At 33.1% G+C, this 16,770-nt stretch overlaps 1 protein-coding gene across 1 annotated transcript in view; it reads left to right on the forward strand.

Annotated features, from left to right (window-relative positions):
* The window catches only part of LOC134702070 (uncharacterized), a 252,744-nt gene that overhangs the window by 201,063 nt on the left and 34,911 nt on the right, over positions 1-16,770 (forward strand). The window contains exon 2 of the mRNA XM_063563166.1: positions 3,830-3,901. Coding sequence (XP_063419236.1) covers positions 3,887-3,901 — 15 coding nt within the window. The 5' untranslated portion in view covers positions 3,830-3,886. The remainder of the gene's footprint in view (positions 1-3,829; positions 3,902-16,770) is intronic.

Below are 16,770 nucleotides of genomic sequence, written 5' to 3' on the forward strand. Positions count from 1 at the left end.
TCCAAAGGGTCCAAAATTTAACTTAGTTTGATTTTAACAAAAATTGAAACCTTGGGGTTCTTTAATATGCTGAATCTAAAAATGTACTTAGATTTTTGATTATTGGCCCAGTTTTCAAGTTGGCCCAAATCGAGGTCCAAAATTAAACATTGTTTGATTTTATCAAAAATTGAATAATTCGGGTTCTTTGATATGCCAAATCTAACTGTGTATGTAGATTCTTAATTTTTGGTCCAGTTTTAAAATTGGTCTAAATTAAAGTGCAAAGGGTCCAAAATTAAACTAAGTTTGATTTTAACAAAAATTAAATTCTTGGGCCTCTTTGATATGCTGAATCTAAACATGTACTTAGATTTTTGATTATGCGCCCAGTTTTCAAGTTGGTCCAAATCAGGATCTAAAATTATTATATTAAGTATTGTGCAATAGCAAGTCTTTTCAATTGCACAGTATTGTGCAATGGCAAGAAATATCTAATTTCACAATATTGTGAAATAGCAAATTTTTTTTTAATTAAGAGTTATCTTTCTTTGTCCAGTATAGTAAACAAGAAATATCTGCAAGAATTTTTTTTAATTGGAGTTATCTTTCTTTGTCCAGAATCAACTTAAATCTTTGTTATACACAATATACAATGTATATTCACTTTTTACTACCAACTGATAAATTTAAATAATCTTTACCATTCAGTGATAACAAGCAGTTTTTTTACATCTTAATATTTTATGATGTATTTAAATGAGTAGTAATTGTTGCAAACTCCATTAGAATATTTTAATTGAAATTAGTTTTGGAATAAGGGAAAGGGGGATGTGATTAAAAAATTGGGTTCAATTTTTCTCATTTGAAATTTCATAAATAAAAAGAAAATTTCTTCAAACATTTTTTTGAGAGGATTAATATTCAACAGCATAGTGAATTGCTCTAAGAGAAAACAAAAATTTTAAGTTCATTTGAATACATTCATTCTGTGTCAGAAACCTATGCTGTGTCAACTATTTAATCACAATCCAAATTTAGAGCGGAATCCAGCTTGAATGTTGTGTCCATACTTGCCCCAACCGTTCAGGGTTCAACCTCTGCGGTCGTATAAAGCTACGCACTGCGGAGCATCTGGTTGGTTATTATCTTGAATATTATTATAGATAGAGATAAATTGTAAACAGCAATAATGTTCAGCAAAGTAAGATCTACAAATAAGTCAACATGACCAAAATGGTCAGTTGACCCCTTTAGGAGTTATTGCCATTTATAGTCAATTTTTAACCATTTTTCATAAATCTAAGTAATCTTTTACAAAATCTCCACTGAAACTACTAGGCCACAATCATCTTTGGGGTATCTAGTTTGAAAAATGTGTCCGATGACCTGGCCATTCAACCAAGATGGCCACCACGGCTAAAAATAGAACATAGGGGTAAAATGCAGTTTTTGGCTTATAACTATGAAACCAAAGCATCTAGAGCAAATCTGACAAGAAGTTGAATTTTTAATCAAGTCAATATCTATCTGCCCTGAATTTTTCAGATGAATTGGACAACTGGTTGTTGGGTTGCTGCCCTCCAATTGGTAATTTTTAAAGAAATTTTGCCGTTTTTGGTTATCTTGAATACTATTATAGATAGCGATAAACTGTAAACAGCAATAATGTTCAGCAAAGTAAGATCTACAAATAAGTCAACATGACCTAAATGGTCAATTGACCCCTTAAGGAGTTATTGCCCTTTATAGTCAATTTTTAACAATTTTCATTAATTTGGTAAATTTATGTAAATTTTTACCAAATATAGCTCTCTGTTACTAATGGGCAAAGTTCATGATAGATATAATTGTAAGAAGCAAAATCGTTCAGTAAAGTAAGAACTTCAAACACATCACCATCACCAATATACAATTTTGTCATGAATCCATTTGTGTCCTTTGTTTAATATGCACGTAGACCAAGGTGAGCGACACAGGCTCTTTAGAGCCTCTAGTTATATTTAAACAGATGAGAGGTGGGTAATGACAGATAATCTTTATGTTGGGTGAAACATATTTCCTATACAGGAATAAACACTACTAGACAATATTTATATGGATTCAATAAGGGGGAAATAAAAATCGCTTAATTATTTCATATTGTATACAGATATAGGAGGGCGTGGATGGGGTTTACAGATATAGGAGAGTGTGGATGGGGTATACAAATATAGGAGGGTGTGGATGGGGTATACAAATATAGGAGGGTGTGGATGGAGTATTCAGATATAGGAGGGTGTGGATCAGGTGTACAGATATAGGAGGGTCTGGATGGGATATACAGATATAGGAGAGAGTGGTTGGGGTATACAGATATAGGAGGGTGTGGATGGGGTATATAGATATAGGAAGATGTGGTGTGAGTGCCAATGAGACAACTCTCCATCCAAATAACAATTTAAAAATTAAACCATTATAGGTTAAAGTACGGCCTTCAACACGGAGCCTTGGCTCACACCGAACAACAAGCTATAAAGGGCCCCAAAATTACTAGTGTAAAACCATTCAAACGGGAAAACCAACGGTCTAATCTATATAAACAAAACGAGAAACATATATAGGAGGGGATGGTTATACAGATATTGGAGTATATGGATGGGGTATACAGATATAGGAGGGTGTGAATAGGGTATAGAGGGTATGGTTGGGGTATACAGATATAGGAGGGTGTGGATTGGGTATACAGATATAGGAGGGTGTGTATAGGGTATACATATATAGGAGAGTGTGGATGTGGTATACAGATATAGGAGGGTGTGGATCGTGGTATACAGATATAGGAGGGATTGGAACGGGTATACATATATAGGAGGGTGTGGATAGGGTATACAGATATAGGAGGGTGTAGATTGGGTATACAGATATAGGAGGGTGTGGATGGGGTATACAGATATAGGAGGGATTGGATGGGGTATACAGATATAGGAGGGATTGGAATGGGTATACATATATAGGAGGGTGTGGATAGGGTATACAGATATAGGAGGGTGTAGATTGGGTATACAGATATAGGAGGGTGTAGATTGGGTATACATATATAGAAGGGTGTGGATGGGGTATACAGATATAGGAGGGTGTAGATTGGGTATACAGATATAGGAGGGTGTGGATGGGGTATACATATATAGGGTGGTGTGGATGGTGTATACAGGTATAGGAGGGTGTGGATTGGGTATACATATATAGGGTGGTGTACATATGGATGGTGTATACAGATATAGGAGGGTGTTGATTTGTTACACAGATATCGGAGGTTGTGGAGGGGGTGTACAGATATAGGAGGGTATGGTGTGGGTATACAGATATAGGAGGGTATGGATGGGTTTACAGCAGATTAGAAAATCATGAATGGAAGAAGAAAGAAATGAAAAAGGAGAGAAATCAGTAAAAAATTAATGAATAGAAATAATTGGGTGCAAAAATATAGAAAATAGAGAACAATATTGGGGTGTTAAAAATATAAAGAACTGTCAAAAATGTGTCCACAAAATTAGAAAAGATAGTTAAAAATGAAGACCCCCAAAGTCCTCCACACCCTCATGTAGACATAAGGATGCATTTACCAATCTTCAAACGGCAAAGAAAATTATAGGACAAAAAAGAGTTATAAGCCTATTTAAAGTCTTCACAAAATTGTGAAAAATAATCTGAATGTCGTCTCATGAGTTATATATATATATGGTAAGCATCTGTTAAGATAAAATAAATCACCACTTAGCTGCTACTGGTCTTACCTATTGATCTGTGTTAAAAAGTCTTCTTTGTAGTTAACAGATGAAAGTAATATAAAGATTTGTCTGTATTTCAGGGTGAGACTCCATATGATCTAGCAGCAAAAAGCAAAAAGAGGCAGTATGAAGAAGTGATGGAATACTTACAGGTACATATGGTGTTAAATTACATATGCTTACAATGAATCAAGTAGAAAATAATTTACTAAATATAAAGAAATATAAAACTCAGAAATCAAATATCACAAAACCAAGATACTTCAAGAGAGAAATCTTAAAAAATTAAACATTCTTTATGTCTTGATCACAAAATTTAAATTATAATGCAATTTATTGATCATCACGATTTTGATTGGACAACATCATACATTTGAGGCGCTAAATCCACACTTAACAAGCTTTAAACTAAGCTTAGTTGTCATTTTTTGAAAACGACACTTCAGCGGCATTGTTCCGATACCATTGACCAGAACAACAGGAAGTCGATTATTGCCTCCGCCTACCACACTCGGTTGCATATTTACTATTTTACAAGCTAACTGGTATCTGCTTGTATTCCGCTACACTCGAACAAAGTGTTGTAGTCGGAAGGGAACCAGTTTACATACTTTATTTTATTTACAACAAAAATGTTGACCTGTGCATATAAAGGCTTGTATAGTCCGCGGTTTTATTCTCCAAAATTGGACCTTCCAGAGGGGGTGCAGACTATAGAGTACAATAAGCAAGAAATAAGAGAACAAGTTCAATTTCACGGCGAGGTGGTTGTTTACGTTTTGCCATCATTGATATTGCAGAAGGCGCTCTCATCATTTTTCAAACTTATAATTTTAACTCATCCATATTAATAAGTTATTTCTATTTAATATCAAATTAAAACTGGTTAATATAAAAACTAAACCTTTCATTACAAATTTCTCGTTTCTTTTCAATGCATTTGAAATAAACTGGTATCTGCTAGATTGAAACGATACAAACATAGTAAAAAAGACAACCGTAAACCAGCTTAAAATTTGTAAACTACAAAACGTTATCGGTTATTGTTCATTCTTTTTGGTGTTTCATACCGACTTACATATTTTGTATTAGCTTAAGACACTTCAAACATTAATGTGATAGGTATAATAAAGACTGTTTTACAAGAGGATGGAACTGTTTTACTTTCAAAGTCGTATTATCGTGATATCTGTCATGTACGGATTTCGACTCTCACCGGTTAATTTCTTCTTTTACACATGCTTTTTAAACTTCCTGTTTAAACATCGCAAGTTTCAAAATTGTTTTTTAAGTGAATTTAACTTATTTTAACAATCATGAAGCGTTCTAGAATTATTTTTAAGCAGTTTCTACTTCTGTTTGACGATGGAAAACAGGTTTTCTCAAGAAAATACCGCAATTGATTGCAGAGGATTTGAAATGTACAAGTCAAATCGGCACCTGGTTAAATCGGCATCTAGTCAAATCGGCACCTATTTGAAGTCAATTCAGCATCCAATAATATTTGTTATAATATTTTCTATTCAGTTGATTAATAACTTTTACCAAGTACATAGTTACTATGCTGTTGTGTATAAAGGTAAACAACGAAGCCCTTACCCAAACTGTTGTTTTAACAATGAGACAATTAGAAAAATAAAATGGAAAACTATGAATCCCTTTCAATAAATTAAACTTTTATGCCAAATAATTAGCAAATTTAAGGTGTTTTTTTTCAAGAAAGTTTATACAGCATTAAACCAACAATCCTGTAAAATGCTCAACTGGTTAAAAAATGCATAAAGAATATCCAATACCTCATATATATGATTAAAAATACACATTTAGTTGAGAAAAATAAATATATACAAAATGTACATGAACCCCCAAAAATGTGAAAGTTAATATTTTTGGACAATCCCTTCCTTAGGTATTTAACTCTTTTTGCTTAAAATACTGTCAAAAATATATTTAACATGGGTGACAAATTGACTATATCAGGTGTCGATTTAACCAGGTGCCGATCTGACTATACCGGGTGACAATTTAACCAGGTGCGGGTTTGACTAGAATTCTTTGAAATTACCTGGGTTTCATTAGACCTTTGATAACAGTAACAAAAAGATTATTTACTTAAAATTTTGTGGAGAGAAGGGGGTTTGGACTATGTACCAGTGAGAAATATACAAGCCTACAGTATTTATTTGTACAATTCAGGCAGTCTTGACCTATTCATTTGTCTTTAAAAAAAACCAGCCAGTTGTCATCTTCACTTCACACACACACACATATATATATGAATATCAATTATATGCTTACGAGACATATAGCATTGTTAAACTAATTATTGTATGTGAAAATCAAGACTTGCATAAAAAATATCCCAATATTAGAGGCAGTGGCCTCATTTTTCCTCAGAGCTTTCAGCTCTTTGATTCAATTCAGGAATTTATTATCATATGATTTCTTCAATATTCAATAAAATTCGCAAATGTCTTATATTTCATATTTTAGAGCGAACAAGACGAGAGCAAGTTTTCTTGATTTTTGATATTTAATTGTTTTTGGTTATTGATTTAAGGATGTACAGCGCCAGGTGGGCGGCTGCCAAAGACTGTCCGTTCATTAACATGAAAAAGCTTTGACGAAATCTTTTCAAATTAAGATATGTTGTTTCCTGTGACTAAATGAAGGTCAAGTTCAATTTTCACGATTTGAGCTGTTTTCGTTGTTGAGTTGTTGTCCTTTCAGTAACAAAAGTGATTTTTACTATGAATTTGAGCTATTTCCCTTTGAACAGAAATGGTGTAATTTATAAGTAATTTCTATGTCATTTGGTCTCTTGTTTATTTTGAGTTATTTCCCTTTGAACAGAAATGGTATAATTAATAATTAATTTCTATGTCATTTGGTCTCTTGTTAGGGCCCCGCCTTTAGGCGGGTCGCCCTATAGTGATCAGTCTGTCTGTCCTTCCGTCCGTCCGTCCGTAACACTTTAACTTTGTGTCCGCTCCATATCTAGAGAACCATTATGATTTCATACTTTATACTTTACATGTTTATTAACCACCACCAGAGGGCGTGTCATGATGTATGTACAACTTCCTAGGTCAAAGGTCAAGGTAAAAAAACTTTGGTTTCAGTTGACAACCCTGTGTCCTGTGGTGAAGATCGTGTCCGCTCTATATCTTGAGAACCGTTATGATTTCAAAGTTTATACTTGACATCCATTTTAACCAACACCAGAGGGTGTGTCATGATGTGTGTACAACTTCCTAGGTCAAAGGTCAAGGTAAAAAATTTAGAGTAGTCAACAATGAGTTCACATCATGCAGTCATATCACTATTATACTATGAAAGTAAGTTGAGAATATTTATCAGTTTTAACTTAAAATCTTAGAATAAAATCACACATGAGACTATGTAATAACTTCAAATAATGCTTCATATCAGATTATCCATACAACTTATTTACCCCCACGTTATTGACAGTGGGGCCCACAGAGATGGCTCCCATCTCCATGGTATCTAGTTTGTTTTGAGTTATTTTCCTTTGAACAGGAATGTTTTAATTATAAGTATCTCATCAATAATAGAATTCTTGGGTTTCTTTAATATGCTTATTCTAATAATGTACTTAGATTTGTGATATTGGACCATAATAGGTTAAGGGGGTACCCAACACTATACCCCAAAAAAATCCTGTTGTTTAATTTTTCTTAATTTTTTTTCATTGATAAACTAGGCCAACCTAAGCATCTTGTAAAAATTTTAAAAGGTGAAATATGTTAAATTTTTTTTAATTTAATCCTAAATTGACAATAGCATAGCTAATAATGATAGCTGAGGTGAATATTAGTTCACTGATACCCTTTTCTTGTAAGTTTTTTATTCTGGATCTAAAATTTTGTCTGAACTTTAATAGGGGTACCAGAAACTGCCCTGAAAAGTGAATGCTGTGCTTCTAGTATTTGAAGAAGATTTTTTTTTTTGAAAAAAAATGGGTCGTTTAATTTTTTCATAAAACTAAGCATTTGTAGTGCTATACTAGTCGGTTGTTCTTGCAATTTTTTTTAAAAATTTAACCGTTAGATTTTTTGGTATTTAAGTTTGAAATACGCCCCACCCTCAAATTGGTTCATAAAATAAGAGCAAAATCTATTCAAAAAGTACATAATGGCAATATTTTTTTTCGTCTTTTGAACTAGGCCTTAGATATTTGGCATGTGGATGTATCATAACGAGATTAAGTGTCTTGCATCAAGATGACCTTTGTGTGACCTTCAAATGTGACCTCAAGGTCAACTCTATGTTTTTTTCGTGAAAAACAACCATGTAGGCCACAACTTCTTCACCTTTTGACCTAGGCCTTACATCTTTGACATGTGGATGTATCATCATGAGGTGGTGAGCCTTCTTAAAATTTTGACCCTCATGTGACTTTGAACTTTGACCTCAAGGACGATAATTTTGTTTTTTGGTAAGAAACACTTGTACCGGCCATGACTTTTATGAAGTTATGAATTCATATTTATTTTTAAAAATCATAATACACAAGCTTTAATCGACCATACAACAATATAGACACATTTCATGACATGTCAACCCATTCCATGCACAAGGAATACATAATGGACATGTAGTCACATAAAATTGTTTGAAAAAGGGATAGTTTCCATTGAAGCGCAGTGTACGTACTTAACTACTCAACAGAAGGCAAAGTGAAAACTCCCTAGGAATCAAACAGTAGGAGTAGTTATTATATACCAATAATGGGACGGACGGAAGGACAGACGGGCAGGGGTAAAACAATAAACCCCCCCCCCTACTTTCAGTTGCAGGGGCAAAAAAAAGGATGTAACTGATTTTTGATTTGAGATACGAGCTGTTGAAGTTAAAAGCATGACACGTAAAAAATACCTATGATACATAGGGAAAAGCTTTAAAGTTGGCAGATGCTTTACATGATCAAGATTTTCAATTTATTGGTCTACAGATTCAAAAATATACAATTCAAAACTTAAGAAAAAAAACTATTCGTGCAAAGAACCAAGCCTTATAATGAGAGATAAAATAGAGCTGACTGTGCAAAATCCTTATACTGTGAAATCAAGTTCGTTAAACTTAGAACTGTTTTTTAGTATTTCTGCAGAGGTTATGAAAATTAGATACAACTGGTTTTTACTTAAAAGCACGGCAGTTACACTATTTATTTTACATTATTTTTTGGGACCCTTATTATTATAGAGAATGATTACTCTATTCAGTAATAATCTTGAATTGATAGTTGAGAAGAAACATTTTCACTTGTCACTTGCAATAACACCACAGTTTCTTTTTTTATATTTATTTCGAAATTTAAATTTCATAAAGCAAAAATAACATGTTCTATTTATATCATACATATGTGTAGTTTCAGTTTCAACCATGATTCTAAATATAGACTTGAATTTCCCTAAATTGCGGACGGAATAGAAGACACCCTTTTATTTTCTACACCTGTCAGGATAAAAGGTTGAAAAAAGATACTAGAAAGATGTAGTATTTTTTTTTTTATTCAGATGAATGTGAGAGTGCATGAATATGTGTTGTGTTTTGTGGACTGAATCGGATGGTTATTTTTCTTCTTTTTGTCTTTGTTCTGTAACATGTAAATGATGCACTGGTGGTTGAGTATCCCCCTCAGTATCTTCTAACTTTTAATAAATACTCAATTGCACTTTAAAAAAATATGCCAGAAATTTAAAAATTATAAATTAATCATAACCTGTTTAACATTAGTGTATTACTAATTAAAGCCCATAGTGTCTTTCATTAAAAACTACAGGTATGTTTTTAAAAAAAGTATTGTGGAGTCAATTCAGTTTTGAGTTTAATCAATTTGGTACAAAGATCTACAAACAGAAGCATTGTATAATTGTCCATGGTTTATTGTCGAGCCTTCGACTTTAGTCGAAAAAGCGAGACTAAGCGATCCTACATTCCGTCGTCGTCGGTGGCGTCAACAAATATTCACTCTGTGGTTAAAGTTTTTGAAATTTAAATAACTTTCTTAAACTATACTGGATTTCTACCAAACTTTGACAGAGGCTTGTTTATGATCATAAGATAGTATCCAGAAGTAAATTTTGTAAAAATAAAATTCCATTTTTTCCGTTTTTGTCGAGCCTTCGACTTTAGTCGAAAAAGTGAGACTAAGCGATCCTACATTCCGTCGGCGTCGGCGGCGGCGGCGTCCACAAATATTCACTCTGTGGTTAAAGTTTTTGAAATTTTAATAACTTTCTAAAACTGTACTGTATTTCTACCAAACTTGGACAGAAGCTTGTTTATGATCATAAGATATAATCCAGAAGTAAATTTTGTAAAAATAAAATTCCATTTTTGCCGTATTTGACTTATAAATGGACTTAGTTTTTTCTGCGGGGAAACATAACATTCACTCTGTGGTTAAAGTTTTTAGAATTTTAATAACTTTCTTAAACTATGCTTGGTTTGTACCAAACTTCGACAGGAGCTTGGTTATGATCTTAAGATAGTATCCAGAGGTAAATTTTGTAAAAAAATAAATCCATTTTTTCCGTATTTTACTTTTAAATGGACTTAGTTTTTCTGCAGGGTAACATTACATTCACTCTGTGGTTAAAGTTTTTAAAATTTTAATAACGTTCTTAAACTATCCTGGGTTTGTACCAATCTTTGACAGAAGCTTGTTTATATGATCATTAGATTGTATCCAGAAGTAAATTTTGTAAAAACATAACTCCATTTTTTTCTGTATTTTACTTTTAAATGGACTTCTATTTTCTTCCAGTTAACATTACATACAGTCTGCAGTTAAAGTTTTTAAAACAATTATTTTATTCATTAAACTATCGTAGATTTTTACCAAACTTGAACAGAAGCTTCTTACAATCATAAGAGAGTATCAAGAAGAATATTTTTATTGATTTTTCTTCATTTTTGTTGAGCCTGCGATTTACAGCAAAAGTAGGCCAGACACTGGGTTCCGCGGAACCCTTACAAATTTTTTACTATAAATGGACTTAGTTTTTTCTGCGGGGAAACAAAACATTCACTCTGTGGTTAAAGTTTTTAGAATTTTAATAACTTTCTCATACTATCCTGGGTTTGTACCAAACATGGACAGAAGCTTGTTTATGATCATAAGATAGTATCCAGAAGTAAATTTTGTAAAAATAAAATTCCATTTTTCCGTATTTTACTATAAATGGACTTAATTTTTTTCTGCAGGGAAACAAAACATTCACTCTGTGGTTAAAGTTTTCAGAATTTTAATAACTTTCTCATACTATCCTGGGTTTGTACCAAACATGGACAGAAGCTTGTTTATGATCATAAGATAATATCCAGAAGTAAATTTTGTAAAAATAAAATTCCATTTTTTCCGTATTTTACTATACATGCTATAAATGGACTTAGTTTTTTCTGCGGGGAAACAAAACATTTACTCTGTGGTTAAAGTTTTTAGAATTTTAATAACTTTCTCAAACTATCCTGGGTTTGTACTAAATTTGGACAGAAGCTTGTTTATGATCATACGATTGTATCCAGAAGTAAAGTTTGTAAAAAGATTACTCCAATTTTTCTGTAATTTACTTTTAAATGGACTTAGATTTTATTACAATAATAAAAAAGTAACAAGAGGAATATTTTTATTGATTTTTTTCCTCATTGTTGTTGAGCCTGTGATTTACAGCAAAAATAGGCGAGACACTGGGTTCCGCGGAACCCTTACAATTTTTTTATTTATTTGGTTACAATTTTATTGTCAGAGGGAGCTACCATTTGAGGGGAGGCTTTGATTAAATTTGAAAAAAGCAAGACAGGCTTTGAGCAAACAAGGCAGGAACAGTAATTTGGCATACACAAGCATAATTACAATTCATGTAAACAATTACAGATAAACTAATGAAAATTGCAGTTCCCTAAAGAATGAAAAATAAAAATCCAGGAAAATGATGTCAGATGAGGGAGGGTAGGAGGGGTCCTGAATCCTGATCCCAGGCTTAAAAACATGAAATCCCGAGTATAAATTTAAATCCTGACATCCTGAAATTTAAAAAAAGAATTCCCGGAATTCGGAAATCTCGAGCTTAAAACAACCGATCCCAGTCCCCCCTCCCCCTCCAATGATTACAACTAAACAAAATGCAGGACAACATTTTTAATTCTAGCCCTCCCACCCGTAAAATCAAATGGTAGCATCGTTGTACTTTATTTCATTTTATGTAAGATCTAGGCATTGGCAAGTAAAAAACGAAAACAGTTTTGGTCCTTTCTATTTCCCTCCTTTTCCAACGTCCTGGTTTTCTTTTGGTAAATTTATTTCACTCTGAAATTTCCCTATTATGTCTCCTTGAAGATTCCTTTATTGAAAATTAGTAACTTTAAATGGATTAAAAGATTAAATGAATAACAATAGGTGTACAGCTGCATGCTCTTAGCAATAATGTAAACATTCTGATCATGATCATTTAAAAGCTTGCATATTGCACACGATTTTAAAACGTAGCAATGAGTAAGAGTTATCTTTTTTAGGTATTCTGTACCCCCTTAATGTCCAATTTCAATTTTTTCAGTTTTGACCACATTCTTTTTGTGTCATAAACCTATGCTGTGTCAATTATTCAATTTTTTTAATTTTGTATAGAATGCATAGAAATGGAGATAACTGTAACGTATTAACTATTTTTAGCTTGGCCAACAATAAACTTTGTCCTACTTTAGCAAATATCCTTTTACATAGCTAACAACTATATCACTAGCCTTTTTACACTACGGTTATGAGTTTGAGTCCCTCACATGGCAGGTCCTTTGACTTCTTAAATTCACGCAAGGAATTAGTTTTCCACACTTTTTGTCGTCATGCCTACAGATGTTGATTTGATATTTGGTATACAGTTTTAGGTTTACCGTGACAAATTATAGAACAATTTCGGAGTTTGTTCCGGTCTGAAGTTTTGTGCAGAGTTATGGTCCTTTGGCTTAAACAATAAAGGAAAGTAATCAGTTTTCAGCATTTTTATACGTTCATATTTATAATGCTATGATGTTGTAGGTGTTGTCGTCAGCAGCCTCATCGTCCAAAGACTCATTTGGTTTCCAGATAATAAATTAAGTTTAATTGATGTCTCTCTATGAAATTTTACCAGAAGGTTCAATACCACAAAAGGAAGGTTGGGATTGATTTTCGGGGTTATGGTACCAACAGTTTAAGAATTAGGGGCCAAAATTTTTGAAAATTGAAATTTTTTGAAAAGTTTCAAGAAGAAATCTTCAAGAGCACTGTATTGCAAAAAGCACAGTATTGCACAATAGCAAGAAATCTTCCATTGCGCAGTAGCACAGTATTGCACAATGGCACAGTATTTGTTAATAGCAAGAAATCTTTATTTGCACAGTATTGCACAATAGCATAGTATTGTGCAATAGCAGGAAAACTTCAATTGAAAATAAAGACAAATCTTTTAACCAATTTTAATGGGATTAATTTAAAGTCTTTAATTTTTTTCAAGGAGAAATCTTCAATTGCACAGTTTTGCAAAAAAACACAGTATTGTGCAACAGCACAGTATTTCGCAATAGCATTGTATTGGGCAATATCACAGTATTGCGCAATAGCAAGAAATCTTTAATTGCAAAGTTTTGCGCAAAAGCACAGTATTACACAGAAGCAAGAAATCTTCAATTGCACAGTATTGCACAATAGCAGTTTTGTGCAATAGCAAGAAATATTTAAGTGTACAGTATTGCACAATAGCACAGTATTGTGCAATAGCAAGAAATCTTCAATTACACAGTATTGCACAATAGCATAATATTGCACAATAGCACAGTATTGCACAATATTGCACAATAGCAGGAAATCTTCAATTGAAAATAAAGACATTCTTTTAACCAATTTCAATTGGATTAATTAAAAGTCTTTTAATTTTTGGGGTTCTAACCTTGTATTACTATTTTAGATAATGAGCCCCATTTTTAAATTGATCTACATTGAGGTCAAAAGGGTCAATAATTAAACTTTGTTTGATTTCATCAAAATGTGTATTATTGCTTTTCTTTCATATGCAGACTAACTGTGCATTTAGATTTTTAATTTTTGGGCCAGCTGTCTTCAAATTGGTCAATATTAAGGTCCAAAGGGTCCCAAATTAAACTTTAATTTTAATTTCAAAAAAGAAATGAATTCTAGGGGTTCTTTAATATGCTGAATCTAAGCGTGTTTTAAGATTTTGATTTTGGGCACAGTATTTAAGTTGGTTAAAATTGAATTATTATATGCCCAATCAAACAGTGTTTTGAATTTTAGATTTTGGGCATGTTTTCAAAGTTGGTCCAATTTGTGTTCCAATATTAAACTTTGCTTGATTTCATCAAAAATTGAATTATCAGTGCTCTTTCATCTGTCTTTGGTTTGCCCAATCTTACACTGTATTAAGATTCTGGATTTTAAACTCCTGTTTGATATTATAAAAAATTGAATTCTTGTGGTTCTTTGATATACTTGGATTGTGGATATTGAACCATAAAAGGTAAATGTCAAATTTTCAATTTTTATTCATTCTGTCATTCATTCTGTGTAACAAATATATTCTTGAGTAATTCATTCAGAACGAGAATTTTCATTGTACATTTACAAATATTTTGAGGGGGTATTTTTGCATTTATAGCATTATTCATAATACTATGATGTCGGCCTTGGCGTCATCTTCAGAAAACGCATTTAGTTTCCAGACAATGACTTTAGTTTGAGTGAATGGCTCTCTATGAAATTTTACCAGAAGGTTCAATACCACAAAAGGAAGGTTGGAATTGATTTTGGGGGTTATGGTACCAACAGCATAATATAAGCATTTTTGGAAAATGACGCAGTCATTGTTCCATAACTGCCGACCTGAACTTCATTACATTTCTCTGCCTACCGCGCTTGGTTTCGTATTTACTATTTTCCATACAAACTGGAATCTGCTTGTGTTATCATTGTGTGAGTTCGTGGTCTAGTGGTTAAGACCGATGGCTACAGTGCTGAAGGTCCCGAGTTCGATTCTCACTCGGGGTGCTAAAAATATCAGTACATCAGAAGGGTAATTTTCACCCTCTCACACACATCTCTGGTACCCAGACCGGAGTTTAAACTAGAATGGGTACTTTGGGGGCCTCGGTTGGTCAAAGTTGTCCCCTACTTTGACCTGGAGATCAATCTTCTGATATCTCTCTGGTTTGTCTGTTTCCACCGAGTGGCCCGGTGGTTCTCTCCGAGTACTTCGGCTTCCTCCACCATAATAACAGACTTCCCGGTGTCCTACACGCTCCCTTAGGTGGTGTTGGGTGGGGATTGTTCTGGTGGTGGGATAATATTGTAAAGGACACATCTCCATTAATCCTTAGGGAGTGTACATGGATCCGCTGTACCCTTGCAATCAATCAAGGGGTGCGTCTAGATTGGCGGAATCTCGAGTACATACATTATGCATGATCATTGCGTAGTAATCAGCCAGGAACCAGTTTACACTCGGTTTCATATTTACTATTTTACAAACTAACTGGTTTCTGCTTGTATTCCACTACACTCGAACAAAGTGTTGTAGTTTGACGGGAACCAGTTTAGAATTTGTAAACTACTAAATTTGATCGGTTATTGTTCATTCCGTTTTGGTGTTTCATACCGACTTATATGGTTTGAATAAGCTTAAGACCCTTCAAACATTAATGTAATAGGTATATTAAAGACTATTTTACAAAAGGATTGAACTGTTTAACTTTCAAAGTCGTACTATAGTGATATCTGTCATGTACGGATTTTCACTCTCACCGGTTAATTTCTTCTTTTACACGTGCTTTTGAAACTTCCTGTTTAAACATCGCAAGTTTTAAAATTGTTTTTTGAGTGAATTAAACTTATTTTAACAATCATGAAGGGTTCCAGGATCATTTTTAAGCAGTTTCTTCTTCTCTTTGATGATGGAAAATAGGTTTTCTCAAGAAAATACCGCAAACGATCGCAGAGGAATTGAAACGTACAAGTCAAGTCGGCACCTGGTTAAATTGGTATCTAGTCAAATCGGCACCTATTTGACGTCAATTCAGCATCCAATAATATTTGTTGTAATATTTTCTATTCAATTAATTAATTACTGTTACCAAGTACATAGTGAATATGTTGTGTATTTAGGTAAAAAACAAAACGAAAGTGAATATGTTGTGTATAAAGGTAAACAACGAAGGCTTCAAGCCCTTACCAAAGCTGTTGTTTTAACAATAAGACAATTATTAAAATAAAATGGAAAACTATGAGTCCCTTTCAATAAATCAAACTTTCATGACAAATTATTAGCAAATTTAAGGTTGTTTTTTTAGCAAAGTTTAAACAGCATTAAACCAACAATCCTGTAAAATGCTCAACTGGTTAAAATAATGCAGAAAAATATCCAATATCTCATGTATTAGTCCAAATAATTATGACGTCTGGCATGGCTATTTTATTTTTTTTCTGGGACGCCTTCCTACGACGTTCGTAGGAAGGCGTCCCAGAAAAATATTAACATAGCCTTTCGGTCATAGGAAGGTGTTCCAGAATAAAATTAAAAAAGCCTTGCCAGACGTAATAATTATTTGGACTACTCATATATATATATCATTAAAAAAACACCAAAAAAGTCATTTAGTTGAGAAAAATAAACATATATACAAAATGTACATGAACACCCAAAAATGTGAAAGTTAGTATTTAACTCTTTTTGCATACTGAAAAAAATTCTGGCAACCCCTTTCTTATTTTTACTCTTTTTGCTTAAAATACTGTTAAAAATATATATTTAACATGGGTGAAGAATTGACTATATCAGGTGTCGATTTTAACCAGGTGCTGATTTGTCCAGGTGCCAATTCAACTAGGTGCCGGTTTGACTAGAATTCTGTGACAATTGTTTGAAATTATCTGAGTTTCATTAGACCTTTGATAACAGTAACAAAAAGATTATTTACTTAATATTTTGTGGGAGAAGGGGGTTCAGAC

This window comes from Mytilus trossulus, unplaced genomic scaffold, assembly GCF_036588685.1.
Source record: "Mytilus trossulus isolate FHL-02 unplaced genomic scaffold, PNRI_Mtr1.1.1.hap1 h1tg000396l__unscaffolded, whole genome shotgun sequence".
In the NCBI taxonomy this organism is placed as follows: domain Eukaryota; kingdom Metazoa; phylum Mollusca; class Bivalvia; order Mytilida; family Mytilidae; genus Mytilus; species Mytilus trossulus.